The sequence below is a fragment of the Rana temporaria genome, chromosome 10 (assembly GCF_905171775.1).
Source record: "Rana temporaria chromosome 10, aRanTem1.1, whole genome shotgun sequence".
Lineage (NCBI taxonomy): Eukaryota > Metazoa > Chordata > Amphibia > Anura > Ranidae > Rana > Rana temporaria.
Genome location: NC_053498.1, coordinates 129,211,956 through 129,226,074, shown reverse-complemented (window position 1 = coordinate 129,226,074; position 14,119 = coordinate 129,211,956). Strand labels below are relative to the sequence as shown.

Here is a 14,119-nt window from a genome sequence, read left to right as displayed (position 1 = left end):
CCACTGTGCTGTTGAGTGCCGTGCTAGTTCATTCATGCTTCCTGTCCAGATTGTATCTGCTTACCTATACGGGAGGTATGGGCAAGCAGATACACTGGCAGATCTGCTGGAGACATGCATGGCACCAACGATCTGCTGATCGCTGGTGCAATGCCTTACAGGCTCCCAAAATAAATAAATGCAAATTTTTTTCCCCCCAAAAAGTGAACTTTAATGAATTTTAGCCCAGGTTCTCACTGACAGCGGGAATGATATTGTAGGAGTTCAGATGAATATGGACGATTCCATTCCCACATGTCAGTCCCGACTTCGGGGGAGATTTCAGAGACATCTGTGCGGGTTGCTGCACAGATGTCAATGGAAAAAAAATACGCACCCCAAAGTCGCCAAAAGTAGTAAAGAAACTTTGGACGGTGCCATTGTAGCTGATTTGGCATGCGATTTGACATGTCAAATCTCTTCAATGTGAACCAGGGCTTAATGCACACAAACACAAATGAGTTGAAGTTCCACTTTTGGGTGCTTTAAAGTGTAATTTTTCCCAAAACAATTGCATTCGAAAAACTGCTGCACAAATAACGTGACATAAAAAATTGCAAAACCCACCATTGTTTTCTCTAGGGCCTCTGTTAAAAAAAAAAATTGTGTTTCTTTTTTAGACTAAAGTGAGCATTACTTTTTGTACTGCATATATTCGAGTTCTGTTCTTTTAATAAATTCAGCATTAAATTGGCATGTAAACATTTGCATTTGGTGCAAAATAAAAATTCCTATAAGTCTCCTTCTTGTAAGACCCTAAGTCGCAGGGCATGTGAAATGCCATGCATCTCTATGAGAGCTGTTCCAATTTACACTATTGAAGTCGCTGCGACTTCAGAAAAGGTTCCTGCACTAACTTGACATAACTTCAATACTAGAGTGTGTTATGCCGCGTATACATGGTGGTTTTTTGTGATGAAATAAAACGACGTTTTAAAAAACGTAATATAAAATTATCGTGTGTGGGCAAAATGTCATTTTTTGTCTTCTGAAAAACTACCAAAAAAAAATTCGAACATGCTTCAATTTTTTATGTCGTTTTTCAAAATGTCGTTTTTTGTGTCATTTAAAATTATCGTGTGTGGGCTAAAACGATGTTTAAAAAAACGTTTTTAAACCAGCGCATGCTCAGAAGCAAGTTATGACGCAAGCTTGAATGGAACAGAGTGCCGTCGTACGTGCTGAACGTAACCGCGCTTGGCTAGAGCATTTTGAAAAAACTATGGTGTGTAGGCAACGTCGTTTTTTAAAATGAAGTTTGAAAAACGTCGTTTTTTTTTCATGAGAAAAAACGTTTTTTTTTACAAGACAAAAAACGACCGTGTGTACGCGGCATTAGAGTTTTATCAACATTTTGAAGTCAGCTAGTGTGAAAGGAACCTAAGCCTGCAAAATTGCAAAACATTAAAATTATCAAAAGTGTCCACAATTTTGCCACCACTGTATATAAATGTACACTATATTACCAAAAGTTCTTGGACGCCTGCCTTTTACACGCACATGAACTTTAATGGCATCCCAGTCTTAGTCCGTAGGGTTAAATATTGAGTTGGCCCACCCATTGCAGCTATAACAGCTTCAGCTCTTCTGGGAAGGCCGTTCACAAGGTTAAGGAGTGTCTATGGGAATGTTTGACCATTCTTCTAGAAGCGTATTTGTGAGGTCAGGCATGGATATTGGACGAGAAGGCCTGGCTCGCGGTCTTCGCTCTATTTCATCCCAAAGATGTTCTATTGGGTTGAAGTCAGGACTCTATGCAGGCCAGTCAAGTTCCTCCACCCCAAACTCGCTCATCCATGTCTTTATGGACCTTGCTTTGCGCACTAGTGCGCAGTCATAGTGGAACAGGAAGAGGCGGTCCCCAACTGTTCCCACAAAGTTGGTACTTTGACATTGTACAAAATGTCTTGGTATATCGACGCCGTAAGTGTTCCCTTCACTGGAACTAAGGGGCCAAGCCCAACCCCTGAAAAACAACCCCACACCTTAATCCCCCCTCCACCAAATGATTTGGACCACTGCACAAAGCAAGGTCCATAAAAACATGGATGAGCGAGTTTGGGGTGGGTGAACTTGACTGGGCCTACCCAGAGTCTTGACCTCAACCCGATAGAACTTCACCTTTTGGGATGAATTAGAGTGGAGGCTGCGAGCCAAACCTTCTTCTTCATATCAGTGCCTGACCTCACAAATGCTCTTCTGGAAGAACGGTCAAACATTCCCATGGACACCCTCCTAAACCTTGTGGACAGCCTTCCCAGACGAGTTGAAGCCGTTATAGCTGCAAAGGAAGGGAACATTTAATATTGAACCCTATGGACTAATGCCGCGTACACACCATCACTTTATGTGATGAAAAAAAATGACGTTTTTAAAAACGTCACTTTAATTGACTGTGTGTGGGGGAAAACGTCGTTTTATGTCTTGTAAAAAACGACCAAAAAAAATTGAAGCATGCTTCAATTTTATGTGTCGTTTTTCAAAAGTGCACTTTTTACTTCACAGAAATTGACCGTGTGTAGCAAAAAACGTCGTTTTCTAAGACGTTTTTTCATCCACGCATGCCCAGAAGCTACTTATGAAGCAAGCTTCAATGGTAAAACATGGTGGAACGTAACCTCGCTTTGCAAGATCATTGTGAGAAAACGATGGTGTGTAGGCAACTTCGTCTTTGAAAATTGAAGTTTCAAAAACGTCATTTTTTACTTCACAGAAAGTGTCGTTTTTTTTCATCACATAAAGTGATGGTGTGTACGCGGCATTAGACTGGAATGTCAAAGTTCATGTGTGTAAAGGTAGGCATCCCAATACTTTTGGTAATACAGTGTATGGGCTAGATTCAGGTACAGTTACGCCGGCGTATCGGTAGATACGCCGTCGTAACTCTGAATCTACGCCGTCGTAAATTTAAGCATATTCTGGAAACCAGATACGCTTAAATTAGGCTAAGATACGAGCGGCGTAAGTCTCCTACGCCGTCGTATCTTAGGATGCATATTTACGCTGGCCGCTAGGTGGTGCTTCCATTGAGTTCGGCGTAGAATATGCAAATGACTAGATACGCCGATTCAGAAACGTACGTGCGCCCGGCGCATTTTTTTCTGTCACTTACGTAAGGCTTTTTCCGGCGTAAAGTTAGTCGAACAAATAGCTGGCCTAGTCAATGTTAAGTATGGCCGTCGTTACCGCGTCGAAATTTGAAAATCTTACGTTGTTTGCGTAAGTTGTCCTTGAATGGGGCTGGACGTAATTTACGTTCACGTCGAAACCAATACGTCCTTGCGGCGTACTTTGGAGCAATGCACACTGGGATATGTCCACGTTCGTAAAAAACGTCAATCACGTCAGGTCACGAATAATTTACATAAAACACGCCCCCCTGTTCCACATTTGAATTAGGCACGCTTAGGCCGGCCCATTTACGATACGCCGCGGTAACTTAGGAGGCAAGTGCTTTGTGAATACAGCACTTGCCTCTCTGACTTACGGCGGCGTAGCGTATATGCGATACGCCGCCACAAAATTACGCCGACATACCTGAATCTATCCCTATATGTCTTGCCATATAATAGCCCTTGTTGTGACTCAAAACACAATAGCAATTGTTTTGTCTGTCAAATCTCAGGCACCAAATGTTTTTTTTACATCCGATTTCAGCTCTGGCTGGTATAAACTGCACTCAAAAGCCTTAACACACATAATGATGCTGTCATTACACATATTCTGGAGTCTGCACTCAGAATGGGCTCATTCATACTCTGGTTTCTCTTCCACTTGTAATAACCTTTTGTCTTTTACAGAATAGGCTCATTTAATGCTTAGCAGGGCACCTGGTCTGTTTATGGACACCTCACATCCCATTGTTACTGGTATTTTGGTTGATTACATGATGAACCAGTCAGAATTGCTGGTGGAAAGTTCCGTAGAGGTGAAATGACGGGTATTATTAAGAAATGCTTGGCAGACGGCACCACTAGGATTCAGAAAAGACATTCCATTATTCTGCCATAGAAGGGTTATACTCCGACCAAATGGGTTACACTGATTTTACTCCAATCTGCCTACTATGATGGGATGGGTTACAAGTTCTGTTTGCGGGTTGGACAGGATATTATGTACCTGTATGTCTATGCTACATGAATAGACAGACATCTACAACATGGGGCAAGAAACACGCATACAAGACAACCACATACTAGCCGTTTAGGCAACAGAATGCCAAGCAACCGACAGGCAGGAGATGTGTGTCCACCTTCTGGGCAGGAAACAAATACTTCCTCCTCAGCTTTTCATCAGTTCTTTCATGTTGCCAAAGGGATGTGAGAACATTGCAGAACTCAACATACACTCAAATAGACAAGCAGGAACACTGAAGGAAAGACATGCTGTAGAAATCTGTTATTGAAAAACGAGACTGCCAGACACACAGTGAGGAGGAACTTCACTACAGGCTGTGAAGGAGGAAAATGTCACTCTAAAAGCACCAGCGAGTATTGCCAGGATGGCTCATTGGATGAGGGTCTCACCATGACAGGAAGGGAGGAAGACGGAGGGAGGAGGTTGCTACAGTCACAGCATTAGGACAAAGCTTTGTCATGCACAGGAGTTGCAGAGGTCTCCTTTAAAGGGGAACCTGGCACCCTTGAAGAAACCCATTCCCAGGGCCAGCCTTGGACCAGGCTCTCTTACACATCCTACACAAAGAGTGATCAGCTCTTTTACTCAAATTGATGCTGATCTGAGGAGGTACAGTTGATGACTCGGATTGTGTTATAAATATGTGCAAAATAATAATAATTTTCTATTACAATGGCAACGATGCATCTAAAAGTGACTGCAAGAGAAGAAAACTATTGTATGTCACTATATGAAATTGTTACTTGCGTGAAATAGTAAGGAGGATATATTTTACTTTACTTAAGAGAGAAAAATGGTAGAAAAAGCTTTGTGTGCTACAATGTCAGTTGTAATGACAAAATAACTGGAATCCAAGCTACTAGGGAGCCCCCAAAACCTGGCTGCTCTTTCTTCTGACTGTGGGAATCGGGTTTGGGTCAATCAACTTTCATATGACACCTTCTGATTTGTCTCAAAGTAAAAAATTAACACACCTTTTCCAGTCCCAAAATGAGGATTTCTTTGCCTTTCCTGGTCACTTCAGTAATGGGGGGAAAAAAAACATAGGGCCGGATTCACAAAGAGTTACGCCGGCGTATCAGTAGATACGCCGGCGTAACTCGGAATCTAAGCCCGTCGTAAGTTTAAGTGTATGTTCAAACTGAGATACACTTAAACCTAGCTAAGATACGACGGCCTGCGCCGTCGTATCTTAGGGTGCAATTTTTCTGCTGGGCGCTAGGTGGCGCTTCTGTTGATTTCGGCGTAGAATATGTAAATTACTAGATACGCCGATTCACGAACGTACGCTTGCCACGTCGCATTAAAGATACGCTGTTTCCGTAAGAGATACGCTGCGTAAAGATAAAGCTGCCCCCTAGGTGGCGTAGCCAATGTTAAGTGTGACCGTCGTTCCTGCGTCGAAATTTGAAAATTTTAAGTCGTTTGCGTAACTCGTCCGTGAATGGGGCTGGACGTAATTTACGTTCACGTCGAAACCAATGACGTCCTTGCGGCGTACTTTGGAGCAATGCACACTGGGAAATTCCACGGACGCCGCATGCGCCGTTCGGGAAAAACGTCAATTGCGTCGGGTCACCAATAATTAACATAAAACACGCCCCCTCATCCTCATTAGGCGCGCTTACGCCGGCCCCATTTACGCTACGCCGCCGTAACTTAGGAGGCAAGCGCTTTGTGAATACAGCACTTGCCTCTCTGACTTACGGCGGCGTAGCGTAAATACGATACGCTGCGCCGCCGTAACAATGCGCGGATCTACCTGAATCCGGCCCATAGCTTTGTAATATATCTACATTGGTCACACCCAGGGCACGGTGGCCTGGTGAAGACCTCAGTTTAGGATTAGGCCTCACCTACCTATCTTGTCTATACTGGGCACTCCCATGGTATATTGGCCTAGTGGAGATCCCAGGACTTCTGGGAGAACATCTTACCCCCCCTCTCCTGTTACTATAGGTCACTTCAATGAAATAGTAGCCTGTTGGAGATCACAGGAGTTCCTGGATAAGGCTTCACTTCCCTCTCCTGCCTATACTGATCACTCCCATTGTATTGTGGCCTAAAGAAAGAACTCAAGGATTCTGAAAGTAGGCCTCATCTCCATCTTCTGTCTTTACTGGACCCATCCAGAGTAGGCAGTAAGCCTTACCTCCTTGTTTTTTCTATACTGGACACTCCCACAGGCCTCACATTTTTATCTTAACTATACTGGGTACTGTAATGGTATGTATGGTAGCCTGATGGATAGCTGAGGAATTCTGAGTATGGGCCTTACCCCCCTATTCTCTCCATAGTGGGCAGTCAAATTCTAGAAGTAGGACTTGTATCATTTTCCTGTCTATACTGGGCACTGCCAGAGTATGGTGGCTTGAAGTATACCTCAGTAATTCTGAGAGTATACACGATCTCTCTCTTTACTGGCCTGGTGGAAATCTGAAGAATTTCTAGTAGATCTTGACTTCCAATCCTGTGTATGCTGCACAAATTCTTCTGATATTTGAAGCAAATTCTCTATTTATATACTGTAGAAGACCTTCATGGTGATGTCTCTATGTGTTCACACTTCAGAATATATTGTCTATACTGGACACACAGGGTATGGTGGCTTGATGGAGACTTTAGGAATTCTGGGAGTATGTTTAACCTCTCTTCCTGGTCTGTAAATGAAACTCGTGGAGTAGGGGGGCCTGGTAGAGATCCGAGGCATTCAAGAGATGGGCCTCTCCTCTGCATCCTGCCTATCTCATGATTTCTTGGAATATGCCTTACCTCCCTATCCTGCCATTATTGCACATCCCTATGGTATGGTGGCCTGGTGGAGACCTCAGGAATTCTAGGCGTAGGCCTCACATTTGTATCCTCCTATATACTGGGCACTGCCACAGTATGGAGGGCCTATTGGACATCTCTGGAATTCTGGGAGTAGGCCTCCCCATCCTATCTTGTCTTTATTGGGCACCCCCAAAACATTGTGGTCTGGTAAAAACCTCATGAATTCTAGGAGTGAGCCTTCCTTCTTTCTACTGTCCACTCCTAGGTTATGGTGGCCTGGAGGAAACGTCAGGAATTCTGTGAGTAGGCCTCACCTACCTATCCTGTCTTTACTGCACACTTCCAGGGTATGGCATCCTATTGGGAGATCTCAGTAATTGTAAAAGGAGAACCCTTTTATTGAATGCTACAAGTGCGTCTGTTATCCGCAATCACATACTTCCTCCTTTTATGGCGTTTGTGATTTCCATTTGTGGAGGGGGACGTGTGTAGAGTTTCTGTCCTATTAGATGTTGTGAATGTTCAGGGGTGAATTAATGGGGTCCAGTGTTGTTCACAGGAAGTGAGCAGGTGATGGGCCTGAATCTGGTGGTCTCACAGAAATATGTGGAAGACTGGTATCAGACCTCCCCCTTGTCATCGTATAGACTTGTGAGATGGGTGAAGCTGTGCCAAGCCTAATGCTGGTGGGATTATAGGGTTTGCGTGATGGAAGAAGCCATGGTTTTTGAGAGTGAAGCAACACAAGAAGTGATAAACCCATTGGTTGAGTTTTGATGACCACTTTGTCTTATTCTGGGCTCTGTTCCCCTTTAAAGCAGACATTGGGATTAATAAACAGAGGGAATGAAAGGCCCATGTTTTGCCCACCCACCAGGAGCCCACCCCACGCTTCCCTCTTCCCCCTTCAGACATGGATCACCCTTACCTATTGGATGGAGGAGGTCATGACGTCAACACTGCTCAGATAGCTGAGATCAATCAGAAATAGACACAGTTACTCAGGGCAGTGCAGGGGAGGGGAGGCTGAATTGGGGGGGTGTACATGCCACTATGGAAGCTACCATATAAATATTCAGCTTGATTCTAACATGTTGGAGAGGCTTGATAACAAGATCTTAGCAAGTCTATACACATCATAATATTCTAACATTTGTACTCTGCTCTCTGTAGCTTTCCTACAAAGCTGCCATCTCTGTCCTTTGTAGAGTAGATATCAACATGAATCCTCCATTTATACATCAGATCTTCATGTCAATATCTAAACAGGCTTAGTTGGGGGGAAAAAAGAAAACACAATGACACAAGACAAGAGGGGGTTACATTGGTAATATTCATTGCCACTTTACTGAGAAACTGGTGGGATAAGACATGCAAGACAGAATAATAGAACAATTGTGTTCTTTCTCTCTGGTAAGAGCACGATAATGCCTTCTTCGTCTTTATGTAGATTGAATTCACCATCTGGTTATGATCTGGAGATACCAGGTGAACTTCTTTCTTGTAATATCTATGCTTTGTGCATGATGTGGTGATCCCAAAAAAATCACTTATTATATGAAGTATAAACACTGCTTTTCTAAAGGACTTATTTCTACTAATTGTAAATGCAGAAAATGGTAAATTTGAATCGGTGGATTGTAGGAAAATGCTGTCCGGGGGGCAGTAAGAGACAGACAGACATTGAACATAACACAGAAATATACAGTCTTCATGTTCTCGCTCCACCCTGAAGTGTGTACGTTGTGCATACAAAGCGTGGAACATTTATAATGTCCTCCTAAAGTCTTAAGAATTAGGAAAACAAAGAACAATGAGAAGAATTGCAGAGAGCACAATACGTTTTATTTTCATGTGATACAATGCAAAGGTTACAGCAACAATTTTATGATTTATTGCCATTTAGTGACACATAACATGAGTGATAAGGCTGTCTGTGCCATGTTCCTACAGAGCGCATCTCACATCTACAACAGAACACAGTATAACCCACGCACTCTGCTGGTTTATGATGTGCAGGCCACGTAAAGGCCGACCTCAACTCTGATTATCTATAGATAGAGCTAAGAATGTTGCAGGTTTACAATGTAGAATTTGGCACATTATGTTTTTTAGTATGGCACAGGATCCTACAATATTCACCAGAGATATCAAGAGCAGATCTGAGGGATTATGTGACAGGTGCTGCGTGTTTTTAGTAACTACATCTACAATCGTTTATACTCAACTGGGATGATCCAAATCTAAGGAAGTCACCTCTGTTCTGCTCTGTTGGAGTATGGCAGTGTGCAATGCCACATGGGGCCCCTGGGGAATTACAGGTCCATTTTCTGGGTAGTAATCGGTTGCAGAATATAAAATGGCCATCTAAAAAAATCAAGAATCCCTATTAATAAAGTGCATTTTCCTTGTCACTAAAGGTCATAATATTTAGTTCTTGGATCTTCTTGCTCACAGCAGATCACTCAGTATGGTGGCAATGTCTTACCAACATAAAATAAGGAATCTTTATAACACAATAAAAGGAATATCGATATTACACATGTATAAGGTTTCTCTTGGCTTTGTCTGTTGGGTGAAATCCCCTACTTTCAGTGTGCCGCAGTGCTGGGGATGCAATCCTTTGAGTTCAGCAACATCATCCCATTGGTCCCTAATGTACACATCATGAAGGAAATTTCACCAAACAAAGGAAAGGCATAGATTCTCTTTAAAGTGTGCCTGGAAACCAGCGTTGTTTACTTCCCAAGCACAGGGATGCTGGGTACTGATGGCAAATCTGCTTTAACCAGGACCTCTCGGTAACAAGCCTTGTTCTGTCAGCACAACCAAAATAATAAAATAAATATATAAAATATATATATATATATATTATAAAAAAAATCTCTTTTAATACATAATGGCACATTGGCATGACTCCACTAAAGTGGGTATTCAGGCAAAACTTTTTGTTTTTCAATTTAGACAAAAAGATACAAGAAATGTCACCATCAGGGACAGATTGAAAAAATAAAAAAATGACAGACAGATTTTCTCTCCAGATGCTCCATAAATTGGTTGGAGCTGACAGAAACTTTATGGCAGGTTTTGGAAGATTTGGCGACTTTGCATGCAGTCTATAAGAGCAAAGAATCAGATAAGGGAACCTAGTGTTTTCAAAGTAATGAAAGCCTATGCTTCCACACATCGTACATTTATTTCTCCTTTAATGTGAATAAAAATGCACTCAAGGAAAACTATTTGTACCATGATTCCTCTATATCATGTGATCTGTACACTGCCCACTAGAAACTCCCTAATACTGCATTAATTCTCACACTAGCAGCATTGGACTCACCCTGCAGTGCACAGCACCGCTGTCTCTGCGTGTACGCGCTCTTCTCCTCTTCTGCGTCCATCTGCATGGGGGGAAGCATCAGGTGGGGTAGACCGATAGCTAGGACTATCATGGCTGCCCTTTGCTGGGGATCCAGAGGAAGGAGGTGATTTGTGTAAAAAGATTGGAGGCTGTAGAGCAATGCCAGTGCAGTCTGAAGGTGGGGGAAGCAGGCCAGGCCGAGGCCTGGCTCTAGCACTTAGTTCAGGTGAGCCATGTCTTGAACTTAGTGGACTCTGTGTCAGTGGGGAAAGACGAGAAGGCTGTAGCACCACCTGATGTATACTTGGCTCTAGTCTACGATGCTGTCTGGGGCTCATTTGTTGACGTGTCCGGCTCTCAAACCAACGAGCATCCATCCCGAAGGACCCTGGCTCGGGGATGTCTGGGTATGGAAGCACCGGTATTCCCATCCCTTGGCTAGTGTGCCGGAGCTGGCCCTGAGCAGCCAGTTGCATAGCTGCATCATGCCAAGAAGCTGGGTGGGGAGGATGAGGGCCACGACCAGGTAGCCGACCTGACCATCCTGGATGGAGTTCCAGAGGCAAGATGGTAGCATATGGTGGAACTTGCAAGGAGCTGGGAGGTGGGCGTCCTCGTGGAAATGGATCTGGTGGGGGTGGAGGCAAAGGACGCCTCATCTCTCCAGGTTCATAGCGGTGTTGGAGAAACATAGAAGGAGATGGGGGAGCATCCAAGCCTCCGAAGGGGAACTCTGGTGCTCCCCACTGCTCTGGAGAGCGCCCCCCAGTAGGCGTATGAGTGAGAGGCAAGGTACTGGTAGAGCTGTTCTCTCCATTCTCTTCTGGGATGGGTGGAAAAGATCCTTCAGGGTGTAAAGGTGGCGAGGACATGACTGAACTAAGAGGACTCACTTCTGGCATATAGAATGGTGGAGGAGGTTCAGAATCACGAGGGCTGCTGCTAAGATATCCATATATATGACCATGATGGTATCCGCCAGGTCGGGACTGACCAGAAGCCTGCTGCCTTCCCTCAGAGGGCTGATGCTGGAATCTGGGACTGTAGGCCGGAGGTTGTAGTGGAGAATCTTGGCTGGATGACAGTGGGGTGAGTTGGGACTTCAATCCAGTTGGCTCATCGTTTTCTTCATCAGACTGTCGAAACTCTGGGTACATGTCAGTTTCCTCTGCAAATGGAAAACCTTGTATCCGGCGACTGCGCAAAGCAGGCTCCTGGTCTGGACTGTCTGTGACAAAACGCCCATCTGGACCTCGGCTGATCAGTTCAATGGGTGTGGTGACCTCTGCTTCTGCCTGGCTTACACTGTACTTCTTGCTGGTCATGGCTCGCTTGGTCTTCTTATACAAGGACAGCTCTTTCTCACGGCCAGGACTAAGGGGCCTCTTGGATGGCAGACCCTGATCCTCAGAAGATTCTGAAGGTGCATGGAGAGTCCGAACGCTCTCCGGGCTGATTTTTCCAGATGATAACCTACGATGAGGGAGGTGGATGTTAAAATGTGGTAGGGAAAGTTGAACATAGGTAATGAATGATAAATCTACTTATTTTAGCAACAATACTGCATGTGACAAATGCCAAGTACTATGTAGCTATGTCTACATGTACTATGTATACAGTAGCATATAAAAAAAATATATATATTACTATGTTATACCTTGGTTCTTTGTGTTTTGTGCATATTGTTTTATCTGTATCATGAATAGTTGCGCTAGATCTATAAATCTTGTGTAGACAGGTCTATAAGCATTGTGTGTATAGTTCCATCTATGAAGGTTGTATTGATATGCAGTGTGTGCTATATGCAGCCATAAGATACAATATCACTTACGGTGACTCCATACTTTTCCGGCAATGAGTAATGGACAGTGGTGGATCTGAGAAGACACAATCACAAAATTGGTCAATTTTAAAGCATCAAACCAATCAAAGGGTGATAACTGTAGAAAGTATAGAAGTTTCATGGTGAGAGGAATTAAACTGTGATTTCAGTCAGAGCAAATAAGATGGATTCTTGAAGAGGTATAAGGGCACACAAGAGATGGATTCTGTCAGTGTTAAATAGGCACAGGAGAGATAAATTTTGGCAGAGGCACATGGGAGACGCATTCTGGCAGAGACATACAGGCAGAGAAGGCATGTACTTTAGCATAGGGATATGGGTGCATGAGAAAAGGATACGGGCAGAGGTATACAAGCACAGGGGGCATATATTCTGGCAGTGGGATGGGGCACAGGAGGGATTATATGCGTTTCTGGAAGAGATATGTATTGTGGCAGAGGGATGGGGCAGAGGAGAGAAGTATTCTAAAAGAAATATGGAGGTATAGGTACTTGTACTATAGCAGAAGGGCAAGATAAAGGAGCGATGTATTCTGGAGGAGGCATGAGGCAAAGGGGGCATGTATTCTGGCAGATGAATAGGTGTATGGGTACATTATACTGTGTCAAAGGGATGGGCAGAGATGTTGGAAGCAGGATAGGGGGGATACAGGCACACTGTATTGTGAAAGAGTTATGGGGAAGAGAAATGGAGGAATTATGACTTGCCTGTAAATGCCATATATTGGCATACAGTACAGGATGCAGGTTGAATAGTCATGGGCCCAGTGTCCTCAGTTTTGTAGCAAGCAATGCACAATAACCCTGGAATAAAAGGGTGGCCTGTGTCCTGTTCTGTCCTCCTAGATATAGATATTATTCCTCTAATCTTAATCATACAGTACAGGACACATGTTGCATCAATAGAAGATTGGACATCCACCTGGTAAAACTTTGAAAAGGCAAGAACAGAGAAGCAGGTAGTGGCCTTTTCAAGGTAGGCTACAAGAGGCATGGTGTTGGAATTTCCATGAAACTGCCACCAACTTGGTAAATTGCCCATGAAAAGCAGAGACGGAGATTTGTCCTTGAGAGTGTAAGCTCCAGTGATCAGTTGTCTTATCCATCGGGCAATGTTGGACTTAGAAGTGGGATGTGCCTTGCAAGGTCCTGATGATAGTACAAATAGGGAAATCATCTTTCTAACAGAAGCAATTGTTTTGCGGTAGCTCTATGTCTAGACAAGGATGGATAAGGATGGCAGGACTATGTCTATGTTGAGGTGGAAGACTGATACCACTTTAAGAAGAAAAGATGGTCTTGGGCGTAGAACTACCTTGTCATTGTGAAGAATGAGGAATGGCTACCTACAAGAGAGCCACCAACTCAGAGACGCGTCTGACAGACATGATGGCAACCAAAAAGGCCATATTACAGGAGAGATGATCTAAGGGCATATCTTTGATGGGTTCTAAGGGTGGTTTCTACAGGGCAGAAGGAACCAAGTTAAGGTCCCAATGAAGCACAGGGTGCTGCAAGGAGGGTCTCATCCGAGATGCACCTTAAATAAAGGTTTTGACAAAAGCAAAGCTAGAGGTTGTGAAAAAAGAATGGACAAGGCCGAAACCTGCCATTTCAGAGAACTTAAAGCCAAGTGTTGGTTAAGTTCTGATTGTAGGAGGGCCTGAATGCAAGGCACAGAATAATCTCTTTAATTGAAGTAAAAGCAAAAAGCAGGCACACCATTATAAGACTTATTAATTATAAAAACAAATTCCAATGTACTTACAGGCACTTTATCTGTACTCTTGTATAACAGTCCAGTCCCAATGCTGTAATCTCATCCATCCAATGCGGCGTAGATCAGAGCTCTGGTAGTACATGCACTTTATCCTGTACTTTTGTGAGTACATTGGAATTTCGTTTTTTTTATAATAAAAGGTCTTATGATAAGGCACTACGCCGATGCACCTTCTTCTTTAGCTTTTG

General features: G+C 43.6%; 1 protein-coding gene across 3 annotated transcripts in view; it reads right to left on the bottom strand.

Annotated features, from left to right (window-relative positions):
• Window positions 1–14,119, bottom strand: part of IGSF9B (immunoglobulin superfamily member 9B) — a 100,585-nt gene that overhangs the window by 9,720 nt on the left and 76,746 nt on the right. For 2 of the 3 annotated variants that reach the window (XM_040326252.1, XM_040326254.1), the window contains exons 17-18: window positions 12,141–12,186; window positions 10,289–11,782 (exon numbers count right to left, since the gene is read on the bottom strand). In XM_040326252.1, coding sequence (XP_040182186.1) covers window positions 10,289–11,782; window positions 12,141–12,186 — 1,540 coding nt within the window. Of the gene's footprint in view, window positions 1–8,270; window positions 9,319–10,288; window positions 11,783–12,140; window positions 12,187–14,119 lie in introns of those variants that run through there. The other variant, XM_040326255.1, reaches the window with a different exon arrangement.